This window comes from Anabas testudineus, chromosome 2 (genome assembly GCF_900324465.2).
Source record: "Anabas testudineus chromosome 2, fAnaTes1.2, whole genome shotgun sequence".
In the NCBI taxonomy this organism is placed as follows: Eukaryota; Metazoa; Chordata; class Actinopteri; order Anabantiformes; family Anabantidae; genus Anabas; species Anabas testudineus.
Window position 1 is genome coordinate 25,864,525 of NC_046611.1, and position 12,238 is coordinate 25,876,762.

The 12,238-nt window shown below is 45.5% G+C and overlaps 1 protein-coding gene across 1 annotated transcript; it reads right to left on the reverse strand.

Annotated features, from left to right (window-relative positions):
• Positions 1-357: 357 nt before the first annotated feature.
• arxa (aristaless related homeobox a) lies at positions 358-6,681 on the reverse strand. Its single transcript, XM_026361579.1, has 5 exons — positions 6,335-6,681; positions 5,487-6,051; positions 4,008-4,053; positions 2,000-2,331; positions 358-1,343 (listed from the first exon to the last, which is right to left on the reverse strand). Exons 1-5 carry the CDS (start codon positions 6,522-6,524, stop codon positions 1,076-1,078), a joined length of 1,401 nt encoding a protein of 466 aa, XP_026217364.1. The 5' UTR covers positions 6,525-6,681; the 3' UTR covers positions 358-1,075.
• Positions 6,682-12,238: the final 5,557 nt, after the last annotated feature.

Below are 12,238 nucleotides of genomic sequence, written 5' to 3' on the forward strand. Positions count from 1 at the left end.
AAAAAAATGTACAGACGTGGAGTTGAACGACTTCAAATTAGGAGATTTACAAATAGTGGCGGTGCTGAATGGGACTGTAGGACAGGCCAGCCGTGGAGAGGAGTCAGGCTTGTAGAGAAGGCTATGGAAGGTCTATGGACAGTTTTCCTTTGGTTCAGGGGGGGACCTCCTCCAACTCGCCTTTATTATAGAGGCAGACTGGCTCAGCCCACATCAATGCATACAGATTAAGCAGTGTTAATGTCGAGCACTGGTATTGTCCACATTTGAAGCTGCTCAAGAATCCTTTCTAAAAGTCTGGGTTCCCCTGCGGGTCTTCATCTGTCAGTGTGTGTGTGTGTGTGTGTGTGTGTGTGTGTGTGTGTGTGTGTGTGTGAGACAAACAGATCCTGTCCTTAACTAAAAGTGTCCAAACCCCTCTGTAAAAATACTCTTACATATATCACATTCCTGAATTAGTAGCTTATTTCTGATGCATCAGGCGAATAGCATTTTGTGGAGGTAAATCTAATTTCCTAAGTTTATAGTTTTTATACTGTTGAGTTGTTTAATAACAACTCTTAATTTTAGAAAATTCCAAATCTTAATTTGCTAAATAATAACTGAGAAATCTGATGAAGTAGAAACTGCAGTATCTCCCTCTGAAATGTAGTGAACTAGAAGTAACAGCAAATAATGGAGATACTCAAACACGCTACATGTATCACCAAGTATCAAGAAGTACTGAGCAGATCAAAAATCCAATGCTTCTTTTTAGTCATGTGTCCAAATGTAGTAATTGTTGTTTAAATTTAGATGTTGAAATTGCTGCAGAGTCATTCAGGAAGGAGTGTTTTTGGAGTTACAATAGCTGTAATTACTGACACACACAAACACACACACCTTTTTTTTTTTTTAGCTAGTGCTCTTTTGAATTTGGTCGTGCTATTCTGTTGGGGAAACATGAGGTAACAGGGATGGTTGAACACAGGGACATCAGCCTCCAGAGGTATGAATGGGTTTCTGGAGGGGAGGGGGATGTCATGGAATGGGACGCAAGCCCGGGACAGGGAGGCCTAAAGCTGGTGTTGAGTGTTCAGCACACCTCCTTCCCTGTGGCTCCGGTGGGTAGGATATTAAGCTGGGTGAGCTGAGCCGAGTGTTCCTTGGCCTTGAGGCGCAGCGCTGCGATACTGGAGGCCCTGCGGTCTGCTGCAGCTGAGGAAGAGGAGGAGGACGAAGTAGAGGAAGGGTCAGGGAGGACGGGACCCGCGTGGGAGGGGTTCTCTACAGGCGGGGCAGGCTGGCGTAGGAGAGCTGCAGCAGTGGAAGCACTGGTCAGGGGACCCATACTGGAGAAGAGCCTGAAAGGAGACAAACATTCAACCATCTGCATCATTTGTGGACACAGAACACTGTTCAAGTTTCAATTATTCAAACTAAAACAAAAAACAAAAAAAAACCATCCTCCTCACAATAAAGAACCGTGTTGACAGTGTTAACATTCTCTTTAACTAGATTTATGTCATCTATTGCATGCTAACTTCCCCATATAAAAGATAAGATGTAGAGTAGAAGGTTAATAACACCATATAATAGAGGACAAAAGCAAATGAGAAGCTAATTATGGCATATGGAGTGTGCAGTGTCACTCCTCCTCACAGCTTGTCTTGCAGGATCACACATTTAATTTATTAAGGCATTTGACAGAATGATTACACACCACAGTGAACGGTTAACTGTATAACATATGTATATTCAGACACTGAGATAAACAGTGATGCAGTGTGACGGAGGATTACTGTAACCGTCAGTCAGGAGAGTTGCGTGATGTATTGGGAGTTGAGTTTAAGCTGAGTCGCTGCTGTGCATTTTCCTGTACTGTGCTTGAATACAAAATTGTAGCAATTTACCGTAAATACAGGGATAAATGTGAAGTCCTACCGGTACAGAAATTGGCAGGTGAGTCAAAACAGTAGGTATCGGGTCCAAGGGAGGTCTATGCATAGGTGCGACCTACCTGCCAAAAGTGGGTCCAATGAAGGCAGGGTGGCGAAACATGGCAGCTGTGCCCAGGAAAGTGCCCAGGCCGACAGGGGTGGCCAGGGGTGGAGCAGAGCCGTTGTGGGGTGGTGGGGCCAGGCCCGGGAAGGCAGCGGCTGCAGCTGCAGCCGCCGTCCAGGCCGACTCCAGTGCCGGGTGGGGGTGAGGAGGGAAGGGGCCTCCCTCCAGGTAGTGGCTGAGAGGGTGGCCCGCTGCCAGGGGGCCTGGAAATGGCAGGCCCGAAGGGTGGGCCTGAACCCCAGCCTTCTCACGCTTCCTCCACTTGGCCCTGCGGTTCTGAAACCACACCTGAGGGCAGACAGAGATGACCAGGTTAATATAAACAGACTGCCACGTTTCCCAAGTTCAAATAAAACCAGATAATAAGAAAACAACATAGATCTTATTATTTTCTCGTTGAACTGCACCAGGTTCAAGAGAAAAGAAAAAACAATCAGTAAAAGAGTTGCTCAAAGCCAAGCTCCTCCTCGTTCAGTTGTGCAGTTTGGAAATACTTGAAAGTGTTAAGTCCCTGTGCTGCTATATAACAGCAAAGTCTCATTGTAATTAACAGGACGAGGCTATATTGAATGTTGTGTCAGTCTAATAGTTGTCTAGTTCAGGTGGTGGCCAATAGGCGGAAAGTCAGCGGTAATTACATGCAAGGTAAACCCTGCCGCTCACAGTCCCTTAAATCTACTTTCTGTCTAATAACCCCCCCCCCCGTGTCTGCAGACGGGCTTCAGGGTGGGGAGAGATAATTAAGAGCGGTGTTAACAAAAGGGCCAGAAAATCACCGCAGAACTGGCTCCGATAACAATTAATGCGCTTTAAATGAAATTCTCCAGAGATGTGGAACAAGTGACTTCCACCCGAGAGACTATTTAACTTTCCCACGCAGCCACTGTCTCCCAGTTTGCACTGCAGGAGCACGGGGCTCTCACAAGGAGGAAAGTGTCAACACGGGGAAAGTCGCTGAACGGGCTTGAGCGACAGGGACGGCGCGCACACGCACACGCACGCACACACATTATTCCCAGTGGGCTGTTTAGCATTACTCAGCCCCTCGGGAATTTATGAGTTTTTATCACCTCCTGATGGCGCCCGTTAAGTGATTTGTTCACCCTCGGCCCCTAAAGAGACATCTGTTGTTTTACCGTCGGCCATAACCTCCCGGAGCTCCCACCGTGTTTGAACTGTCTCTCTGGTTATGAGCCCGGGCTTTGGACATGCAGGCCACGCTTTGAGTGCGAGGCGAGGGAGAGAGAAGGAGGGATGGAGAGGGGAGAGAGAGAGAGAGGGAGAGAGGGAGCGTGATGATGGGGGAGGCTGGAGGGAGGGAGGGGGGGGGGGGGGGAGCAAACACCTTTAATGGTCTCTCATTCGCTCCCAAGTGCAAAGCATCGGATCAATGCAGGTCTATTGCAATCACATAATGGGAAATCAAATAGCATTATCCCTCCCCTCGTTCTCTCCCTCCCGTCTCCTCCCGTCCCTCGCTCTTATTCTCACGCGCATCTTTTTACTCACACTCACACACGCACACGCACACGCACGCACATCTTGGCCTCGCCCCCCTGTCAGTCCCCTCTGACGGGAATTCAAACACCATCTCATCCCAGGAACACAGACAGTGTTTGCTCCTGCACTAAGTGAGCTTTTTATGAATCGCCAGCGTCGCCTTAATTGCCACTAAAACGTCTCCCATTCGCGTGTAATAACATTCAATAACCGCAAATACCTTCCCCACACAGCCACTGGGGCCATTTAACACATTTTTACTGTAATAAATTACTGCCTCAAATTGGCCCATAATCGTTGATCCTCAATCAGTGACGCATATCACCGGTTATTATCCCGCAATGCGCACAAGGGGACATTTTATAGAGGATATAAAACATTAGAGGATGCTGTTCTTTCCCCCTATTTGATTTACAAGTCACAGGCTTCTCTTTTCACATCAAGATAAACAGAGAGACACTTACTTGAACGCGGGCCTCGGTGAGATCCAGGCGCATTGCGAGCTCTTCTCTGGAAAGAAGGAGAAAAAAGAAAAAGCGCAGAGGAGAGGAGAAGAAAGAAAAGGCAGAGAGACAGAAAGAAAAAGATTCAAGGTTACAGGCCGTCGTTTGGAAGCAACGTACAATTGTTGTTTAGTCCACTCCTGTTGTTCTCTGTCAACAATAGACCGAAATAGGCTGGATTTTTTCCCTCCTCCCCGACATGAACTGCAGAAAGACGCCGTAGCCATATTCTATTTTCCCTGTCACGGATGGGTAGAAATAGGCCTAGTGATTGTTAGATTTTCCTTAGCCCAGGCCTGTCACTGTAACAACATAATGGTTGGAATAATGACATCTAAACTAGCCTGCCACAAAGCAATTGACGCTCCCTTCAGCTGCAAGATGGGCTTGCTGTGCAAATTAGACCTACAAGTCGCTTTAAAGTAAATCGATTGAAAAATATGAATAATGCCAATAGTGAATCGAAAACGTAGGATCTCGTGTCCTGTAGTGTAAGAAAAGTCTTGATTTGGAAGCATCAAACGCGGGCGAGTCAATTATCCACATGTTCATTTAGCAGAAATTGTATTTAATTTAGTTCTTAGGCCTTCTGCATGAAAGTCAGTAAAATGTATTTTTCTGCAACAGATCCACCAACATGTCACTTTCTGAAAATAGTCTCCTACAAAGCACTGCACTTCACTCCAATACACCTGCTACCAGGCTGTGGTTCAGGCCCTGACAGACTATATTCAGGATCATGTCCAGCAGGTAACATGAGCTGCAGCGCTTAATTATTCCTCACCGCTGTCATCTGTATCAACAGGAACGGATACAGGTAACAAAACGTCCCCAGTGTCAGCACTTAAAGGCCTATTGTGTTCTTATGTAAGGACCGGGAGAGGGCTGGAGCCTTTTATGAGGTGTGATCCAGTCACAGACGAGAGGAATGACTGGGACTGTTTCAGGAAAATGTCCTGACTCAGTGAGGTGTTTATTTAAAATAAATGTAATTAATTATCGCGCTGAATTACTATTAGACACACACACACACACACACAACATGGTTTGCTGTGTGTCTTTTGGAATTGAGTTAGTAACTAGTAACACCGTCATGTGGTAACGTCGAGAAATCATAAGAATTTGCTAGAAGACACTGTTATTGTGAACTGACATAATTACACATATTTTGTTTGCATTTATATTTAAATGTATAATCATTTTTAATTTGTAAAATTATTATAATACAAACGCATTATGTGCAGAACGCATTTAAATACCAACACCAACAATATGTTTATTGTTTCTGATAATAATAATAATAATAATAATAATAATAATAATAATAATAATAATAATAATAATAATAATAACCCTATGAAAATTAACCGTTTTTAATGTAAAACAAGTTGCTCCCCAGACTTAAAACGAAGCAGATTCTGCAGTTGGATTTTCTCTTACCTGGTGAAGACGTCGGGGTAGTGTGTCTTCTGGAAAGCCCTCTCCAGTTCCTCCAGCTGATAACTGGTGAATGTAGTCCTGTATCTTCTTTGCTTCCGTTTCAGCATCCCCTCCTCTGAGTCACTGCCCGCCGACAGACACACGCTGTCCTCCCCGTCCCTCACGTCCCCATCCCCGGCGTTCAAGCTCTCCCTCTCCTCGTCCTTAGGTGACAGCGCGGCCGCGTCCCCGCAGCTCTCCTCCTCCTTCCCCGCGTCCTCCTCGAACTTCAAGGGGCCGAGCTCCACCAGTCCCAGGCTGCCGTCGTCGGAGCCCTCACAGGGGCTCTGATCGCCCTCTGCCCGGCTCAGCGACGCGTTCTCCCGGTACGACTTGCTGCGGCTTATGCTCACCTGCGGCGCCTGGCTGATTTTGAGGCTGTCGCTGGCTTGTTCCAGGAGGAGCCGCTCCCTGTCCAGCTTCTCTGCGTGGTCGTGGAGGTACTTCCCACCTGGTCCGTACAACCGGCGGAGCTTGGGTGGCAGGTGCATGTCAGCACTGAGAGTCAGAGGGTCTTTCGTTGGCCCTGAGGAGAGAACGCGTGCCAAACATGTCAAGATAACGAAATACAAAAATGGCAGTGAATAAACAGAGCAAACATTTCTCTCTGGACAAAGTTTAGTACTTCTGTAGGCCCAGAAACAACTCGCTGTCTTTGCAACAACTGTTTCGCTCAGGAAATATTTATTCTAACAAAATAAAACACGCTGTCTGAAAATAAGTCAAAGTCCTCTTCTGTGTCTACAGACACTGGACATACAACTAGCTCATGTCTCCTGCTTCACCGGGTCCAGTTAAAGTCAACTTACCGTCAGCAGCCTTGTCGAGCTCCCCTCTGCCGGGCAGACCCGTCAAACTTTGCGCTCCTATCAGTCTGACCTTACAGGGACTCCGGCGGCCCAGAATACTGTCTATGCAGTAGGAGGAGAGCAGCGTCGGGGATTTGCTGCTCTTCCTCTCGCCCCTGTCGTGGATATCTTCCTCAAACTGGCCGCTCATGTCGACGCTTCGGCTCGTCTAGTTTCGGTAGTGTAACGCCTGTCAGTCTCCCACTCTCCCTCTCTCTCTCTCTCCCTCCCTCTCTCTCTCTCTCTCTCGCTCTCGGGCTCCGGTGGTCTCCTTCTTCTCCTGCTCTCCCGTTAGGCCGGTGCGCGTCTGTTCGAGCCGGGACCTTTCTCTCCTCCCTCCTTCTCCTTCTCTCCTCTCTCTCTCATCTAATGACAGACAGCGGTTTGGCTGGCTCTCGCTGCGCTCCGCTGTGCCAGGCGCTTGTCGGCTCGGCGCGCTCGCTCAGCATACGTGTAGGCTGTTAGCGCGCGTCTGATTGGCTCGTACGTGTGTATGTGGGGAGAGAGACAGCGCGGAGCCGCTTTATATATTTTACGATTAAAGTTAATTTGAGGGAAAGGCAACAAGACCCGGCACGGAGTGGTTTTGATCAGTGGAACGAACTCGACAAACGAGCAAAGTCAAAAAAAAATAAATAAAAAATCCATATGGTCAATTTCTGGTTTCCATTTGACTCTGAGAAAAAATGTTCTACTTTAAAAGGTTTAAAATACTTTTCCAACACAAACAGCAGTGTCATAAACAACACTACAGACACTGTGGGTCAAGAAAAAGTACATCACTATACTTTTTTTATGAATTCAAATTAAACATGTCACAGCAGGAAAATCACAGGTGTAAATATTGGAATTAACAATGGCTGAATCTTTATAACTGCTGGTATAAGAGACACAACACAGAGCTGCTATCAAGGATATTATCCTATTACTGTCCTGTACATATATTATTATTAATATATATTGGTCATAAATAACCAATTAATTCTTCATTTATGCTAAAGTTCCTTCCAACATATATGAACACACTTAGTTGAATAACTTTGTAGAAATAATCATCATCACCACCAATAATAATAATAATAATAATAATGACAATAATAATGAAACAAGAAGAATTAAATGAAATTATTCACATACAGGGTGAAGGACTATGCTAACATGTTTCTTTGTTAAAGGGGTCTCCTGAATCCTTGTGTTGAACAAATTCTGGAGCGGAGTTTGTGTTCAACCCCAGACACCATGTGTGAAAGCCATGTCAGACACCGAGTCACACCGTGTTGGAAACGTCAATATTGGGATCAGAATTTTTACCTAACATAGTTGCAGCTTTAAGATAAAATATTGTGACAGAAAAGCAAACTCGGGAGGATTAATTATCTATCTATCTATCTATCTATCTATCTATCTATCTATCTATCTATCTATCTATCTATCGGCCTAACCCCCCCTCCCCTCCATCCTCCCTCCAATTGCCTGCTCTCTGCTGGAGTTATGGATCGACTTAAAAAGTGAGGGTGTCGAGGCGGTGATGAGACGCCGCACGGGGGAGCCGGGATAGCACGCAGGGACTCCGCTGTGGAGAGGGAGGGAGATGGAGAGATGGATCGAGAATGTAATTTTAAATGAAAGTCTATTTAACCCGCTGTGAATGGCATGACCCCTATCCTCGCCTCAGAGCCCATCACTGTTAAAAGGATCATTTTCAGAATTCAATCCAAAAACTTCAGCAAGCTGCAATTTACTCTCTCCTTCACTCTCTCTCTCTCTTCTTCCCCTCCGTTATGTATCTGCCGGGGCCAGAGCATTGCAGCAAACGAAAAATAACAATAAAATATATGTCCAGAAAATTGCACAAGCTATTCTTTTTCTTTTTTCTTTTTTTCTTTTATTTTTTAGGCGACAGTTTTATGACCCTTGTGTGATTGGAACTGGAATAAGAGCGCCATTGATCCGTGTGCAGTTTAGTTAAGGTGCAGGCCGCTTAGTAGATTTCAAGGAGGAAAACCAAACGAACTCAGTTTTTTTTTTAATTTAAAAGCCTCGTAAAATCTCAACAACACAGATGCTTTAAAAGTAGCAACAGAAATAACATTTAAGTGGAAAAAATAATGCGTTTCTGACACAGTTAACCGTTTTGTGTACGCACCTCCCCTGTGATAAGGTCTAGTACGTTATCAGCACATCCAAAGACAATATAATGTTGTCTTCCTGCAATCATAACATGTGCAGTGTTCTAGCAGTGTGTCACCACAGGGATGGATCCATCCGCAACTTTTTTTTTTTATTTCATTTTTTTTGGTGTCACAAACTTCCGAGCTTGTTTATTTGCAGTGTAATGAGTGTAATAACAATATGAAATGTTATGCCTTTTCCCTGCGCGGTCACAAACAGACGTGCGTAATACAGACGGGTATTTAGAGTCGCTCTGTAATTTGGGGGCCACAATTTGATTCATTTATCCGCACACTGTTATTAACCCTGTGGAAAAAGAGATGTCAGCCGCCATTTCAGCCAGCAGGACATCCGCGTTTTGTTTAAATGCACTAATTACACGCATACATTAGAGGGGGGCGAAATAGCCTGAGCGCAATTTTCACATTTTCAATTTTCCGTCTATTTGACGTGCAGGTGAAGAGATGGCGGAGAGAGGCCGCCTTCAGCTTCAGCACCACCTCACCACCGCCTCCCCTGTATTTTCATAACATCCTAACTTGATAATATCCAGGGGAAACACCGGGTTACATGCTTTCTGTTAGTTTATCGTTGCAGACACTGCTGCTGTGATGCTGTGTTACACCCCTGGAAGTGAAGCAGGCCTTTGTCCCTTTTTATGGACTCACGCACCTCAGTAAATTAAACATATTGAAGTTAGTGTGTTTGTCTATCAACTGCAGATGTTATACGTACGTTTACGCTTTTACTTTCACAGTGTCCGCTCCCTTCTTACCTGTCTCGTCCTCTCTTCAGTGGAGGCCATCGAAGTGATACTGAGGAAGTTTATTATTTAGGACCAGCAGGTTGTGTTTCGCCTTGGAGGTCATTCAACTGGCGCCATCTCCTGGACGGAATACCAAACTGCTCCAACAGGTAAGAGTTACAATGTACAGAATCAGAAACCTGCTGTTGTTCTGGATCCAGCACTTACTAAACGCATCGCACTCCTCCGTCCTCCTTCTCTACTGCTGTTGTCTATTAGTCTTTTTTGGTTTATTTCACTACAGATATATTTGTATGCGTGGGGCCGCTAAGAGAAAAGTAACTTCAACCCCTATCCACCTGTAGGAAACAGGTACCCTGCATTTGCGCACGCATGGTGAGGCAGGTCTAGCTTTATTCTCTTCTGTTTTTTTATTTTCCGCCCGTTTGTTCCTGTGCAACATGTGTAACAAATGGGTCCATAACATGCGCCCACTGGCTCGTGGCCTTGGCGACGACGACTCATCCTCATTCTCCATCCTCCATCATCCATCCATCCATCCTCGCGCTCCGACATAATTGGACACTTGCTCTGCTTGAGAGGCCAAGCAGGAAAAGAAGGAAAGGAGGGAGAGAAAGAGCGAGAGTGTGTGTTGGGAGGGGAGGGAGGCTTTTAAGGCGCGCGTAAGCAAAGTTAATTAGCGGTTATTAACAGCCCGCATAATGAGAGCGAGAGGGAGTCAATTTAATGACTTTGTTAGCGCGAGTTCAGAGCGACAGGCAATGATCGAAACAACAAAAGCGAGCGCGCACGCAGCCATCATCCGTAATTTCCAGCGGTAATGCGGTCTGATCAGAAACAAAGGGTTCTAATTTCGTTCAACTGACTCGATAATTTGTCCTTATGTAAGGAAAATAATTAATGACTTAATGCTTCAACAGAAGTAGTTTTCTTTGGGGGGGATTTCGAAGGCCTCGTTTGCTGGAGAAGGTCGTAAGGAAATCAATTTCCAGGCCTATAATTATTTACATCATAATTTTTAAACGTGGACGTGTGCCTTTGCGCCCGGTTAGTGTGCAGGCGATTGAGGGTGTATTTGTACGGGAGAGAAGGAGTCTCCAAATGTTCTTCTTCTCTCAGGCAAATTGTGTACGGCAATAACTGGCAGCATATGTCATAATGTAGTATTGTAGATTTTGCCATGAGACCAAAACAAAAAAAGGGAGAAATATAGGTCTTTAAAAGCCGCGCATACACACTGAAATTTAGATCACTCGTCAGAGCAGGTCTGGAGATTTAGAAGGCAGATGATCATACCTCGGTGCTCAGTAGAATTGATGACCCTCAAGCCTGTACATGTGCCCGAGAATGTACCAGCTTATTGAGGCTACCGCATTGCAAAATTATCCGAGGCGTGCGCGTCTTTACGCATGATTTCATCATTCCACAGATGGGGTTGAGTCGGACGAAAGATGTGAGCGCTATTATCGATTGGGGGGAACATGAGCTGCCTGTGGGCCACTCTTGGATTCATGGCAGGTGGATAGGTCACCCACACAAGAGCGGCAATTTCTTGGCCCCCATTGTCTCCACTGATTACTGCTTTGATCACAGGAATCAAGAGCTCGCGGATCTCGTAAACCCACAGCGGAGTAAGGGAGCTCGTGAGCTGAAGAGGCCATCATCATCATCATCATCATCATCATCATCATCATCATCAAAATATTCTTCTTCTTCTTCTTCCAGATCATCACCATAACCATCGCCACCACCATCATCACTAGTTGACCATACAAACCTGGGGTGCCGTATGTTTTCACAGCCGCTTTGCCCTTTTATTGATTGCGTGCCTTAATTTTAATTCGATTGCGCGAGTGTCAAAAATTCCGCAAGAATCATCCTAGTAATGAGATAATCAAAGTAATATATGCAAATCAGTTATGTTGCCAGCTTATCAAAACCGGAGTGCCCCCCCTTGAGTCTGAAGAAGTCCATTTATTCAGTTAGTGGCAATACCTTGCGCAAATGGCGCTATGCAAATGACAGTTGATTAGACTAAATTAAGAACCTCGTTTCTCCCTGACCTTGTCTGAGTTTTATGTAAATTCTTTTTTCTTGCTTTAATGTGATAAAAATGCATTTTACACCTTGGCCTTTATAAATCTCAACAATATTTTCCATGAGACAAACAATGGTCAGCTTCAAATAACTCACTGTGTCAATATCTAGGACGGCTGTCTGACTGTGTCTCTTCTGTCTCTCACAAATCTTAGTATATCTTGACCCCAGTGCAACTCCCACAGGGACAGAAAGTATGTTGTTATAACTTCCTTGCTGTGGGGGAGTGTGCCTCCAAGATAGACTAGGTGTGTGTCTGTCTCGGAGTGTGTCTCTGCATGTGTGTGTTTACAAGATTATGTGTACTCATGTGTGCACCATAACATATTGTCTTAGGGGACAGAGAGAGTGCAGTTGAGACTTCCTCTCTGTGGGGTGTGTGGGGCCTGTAGATGGGAAAGGAATAAATCCAATATAGATTGCAGGGCTGCGCTGCCTCCCGCTGGGGACCCTCAGACTTGCAGGCCAGGATCGAAGTGCTTTTCTCCCCCTAAATTGGCCTGAGAGGCCGCAGGAGCAGCTGAGATACACCCCCAACACTGGGACTGCCTACGACCTAATGATGGTGCTAGGGACAGACACACATATACACATGCATACACAGTGACAGAGATGGGCGCGTGCGCTCATACACACCGAAGCTCACATACAATCAAACCCTGACTGATATCGCGTCAGCCACACTCTTGCACCAAACACACACAGATATAAACACACCTTCCTCCTTCTTGAACACACTCATTCCTTGTCCAAAGACCATTCACCTCAAGTTTCCCTCTTCACATCTGAGACCACCCCTCTAAACTACCTATCTAAACTACAGATTTAGA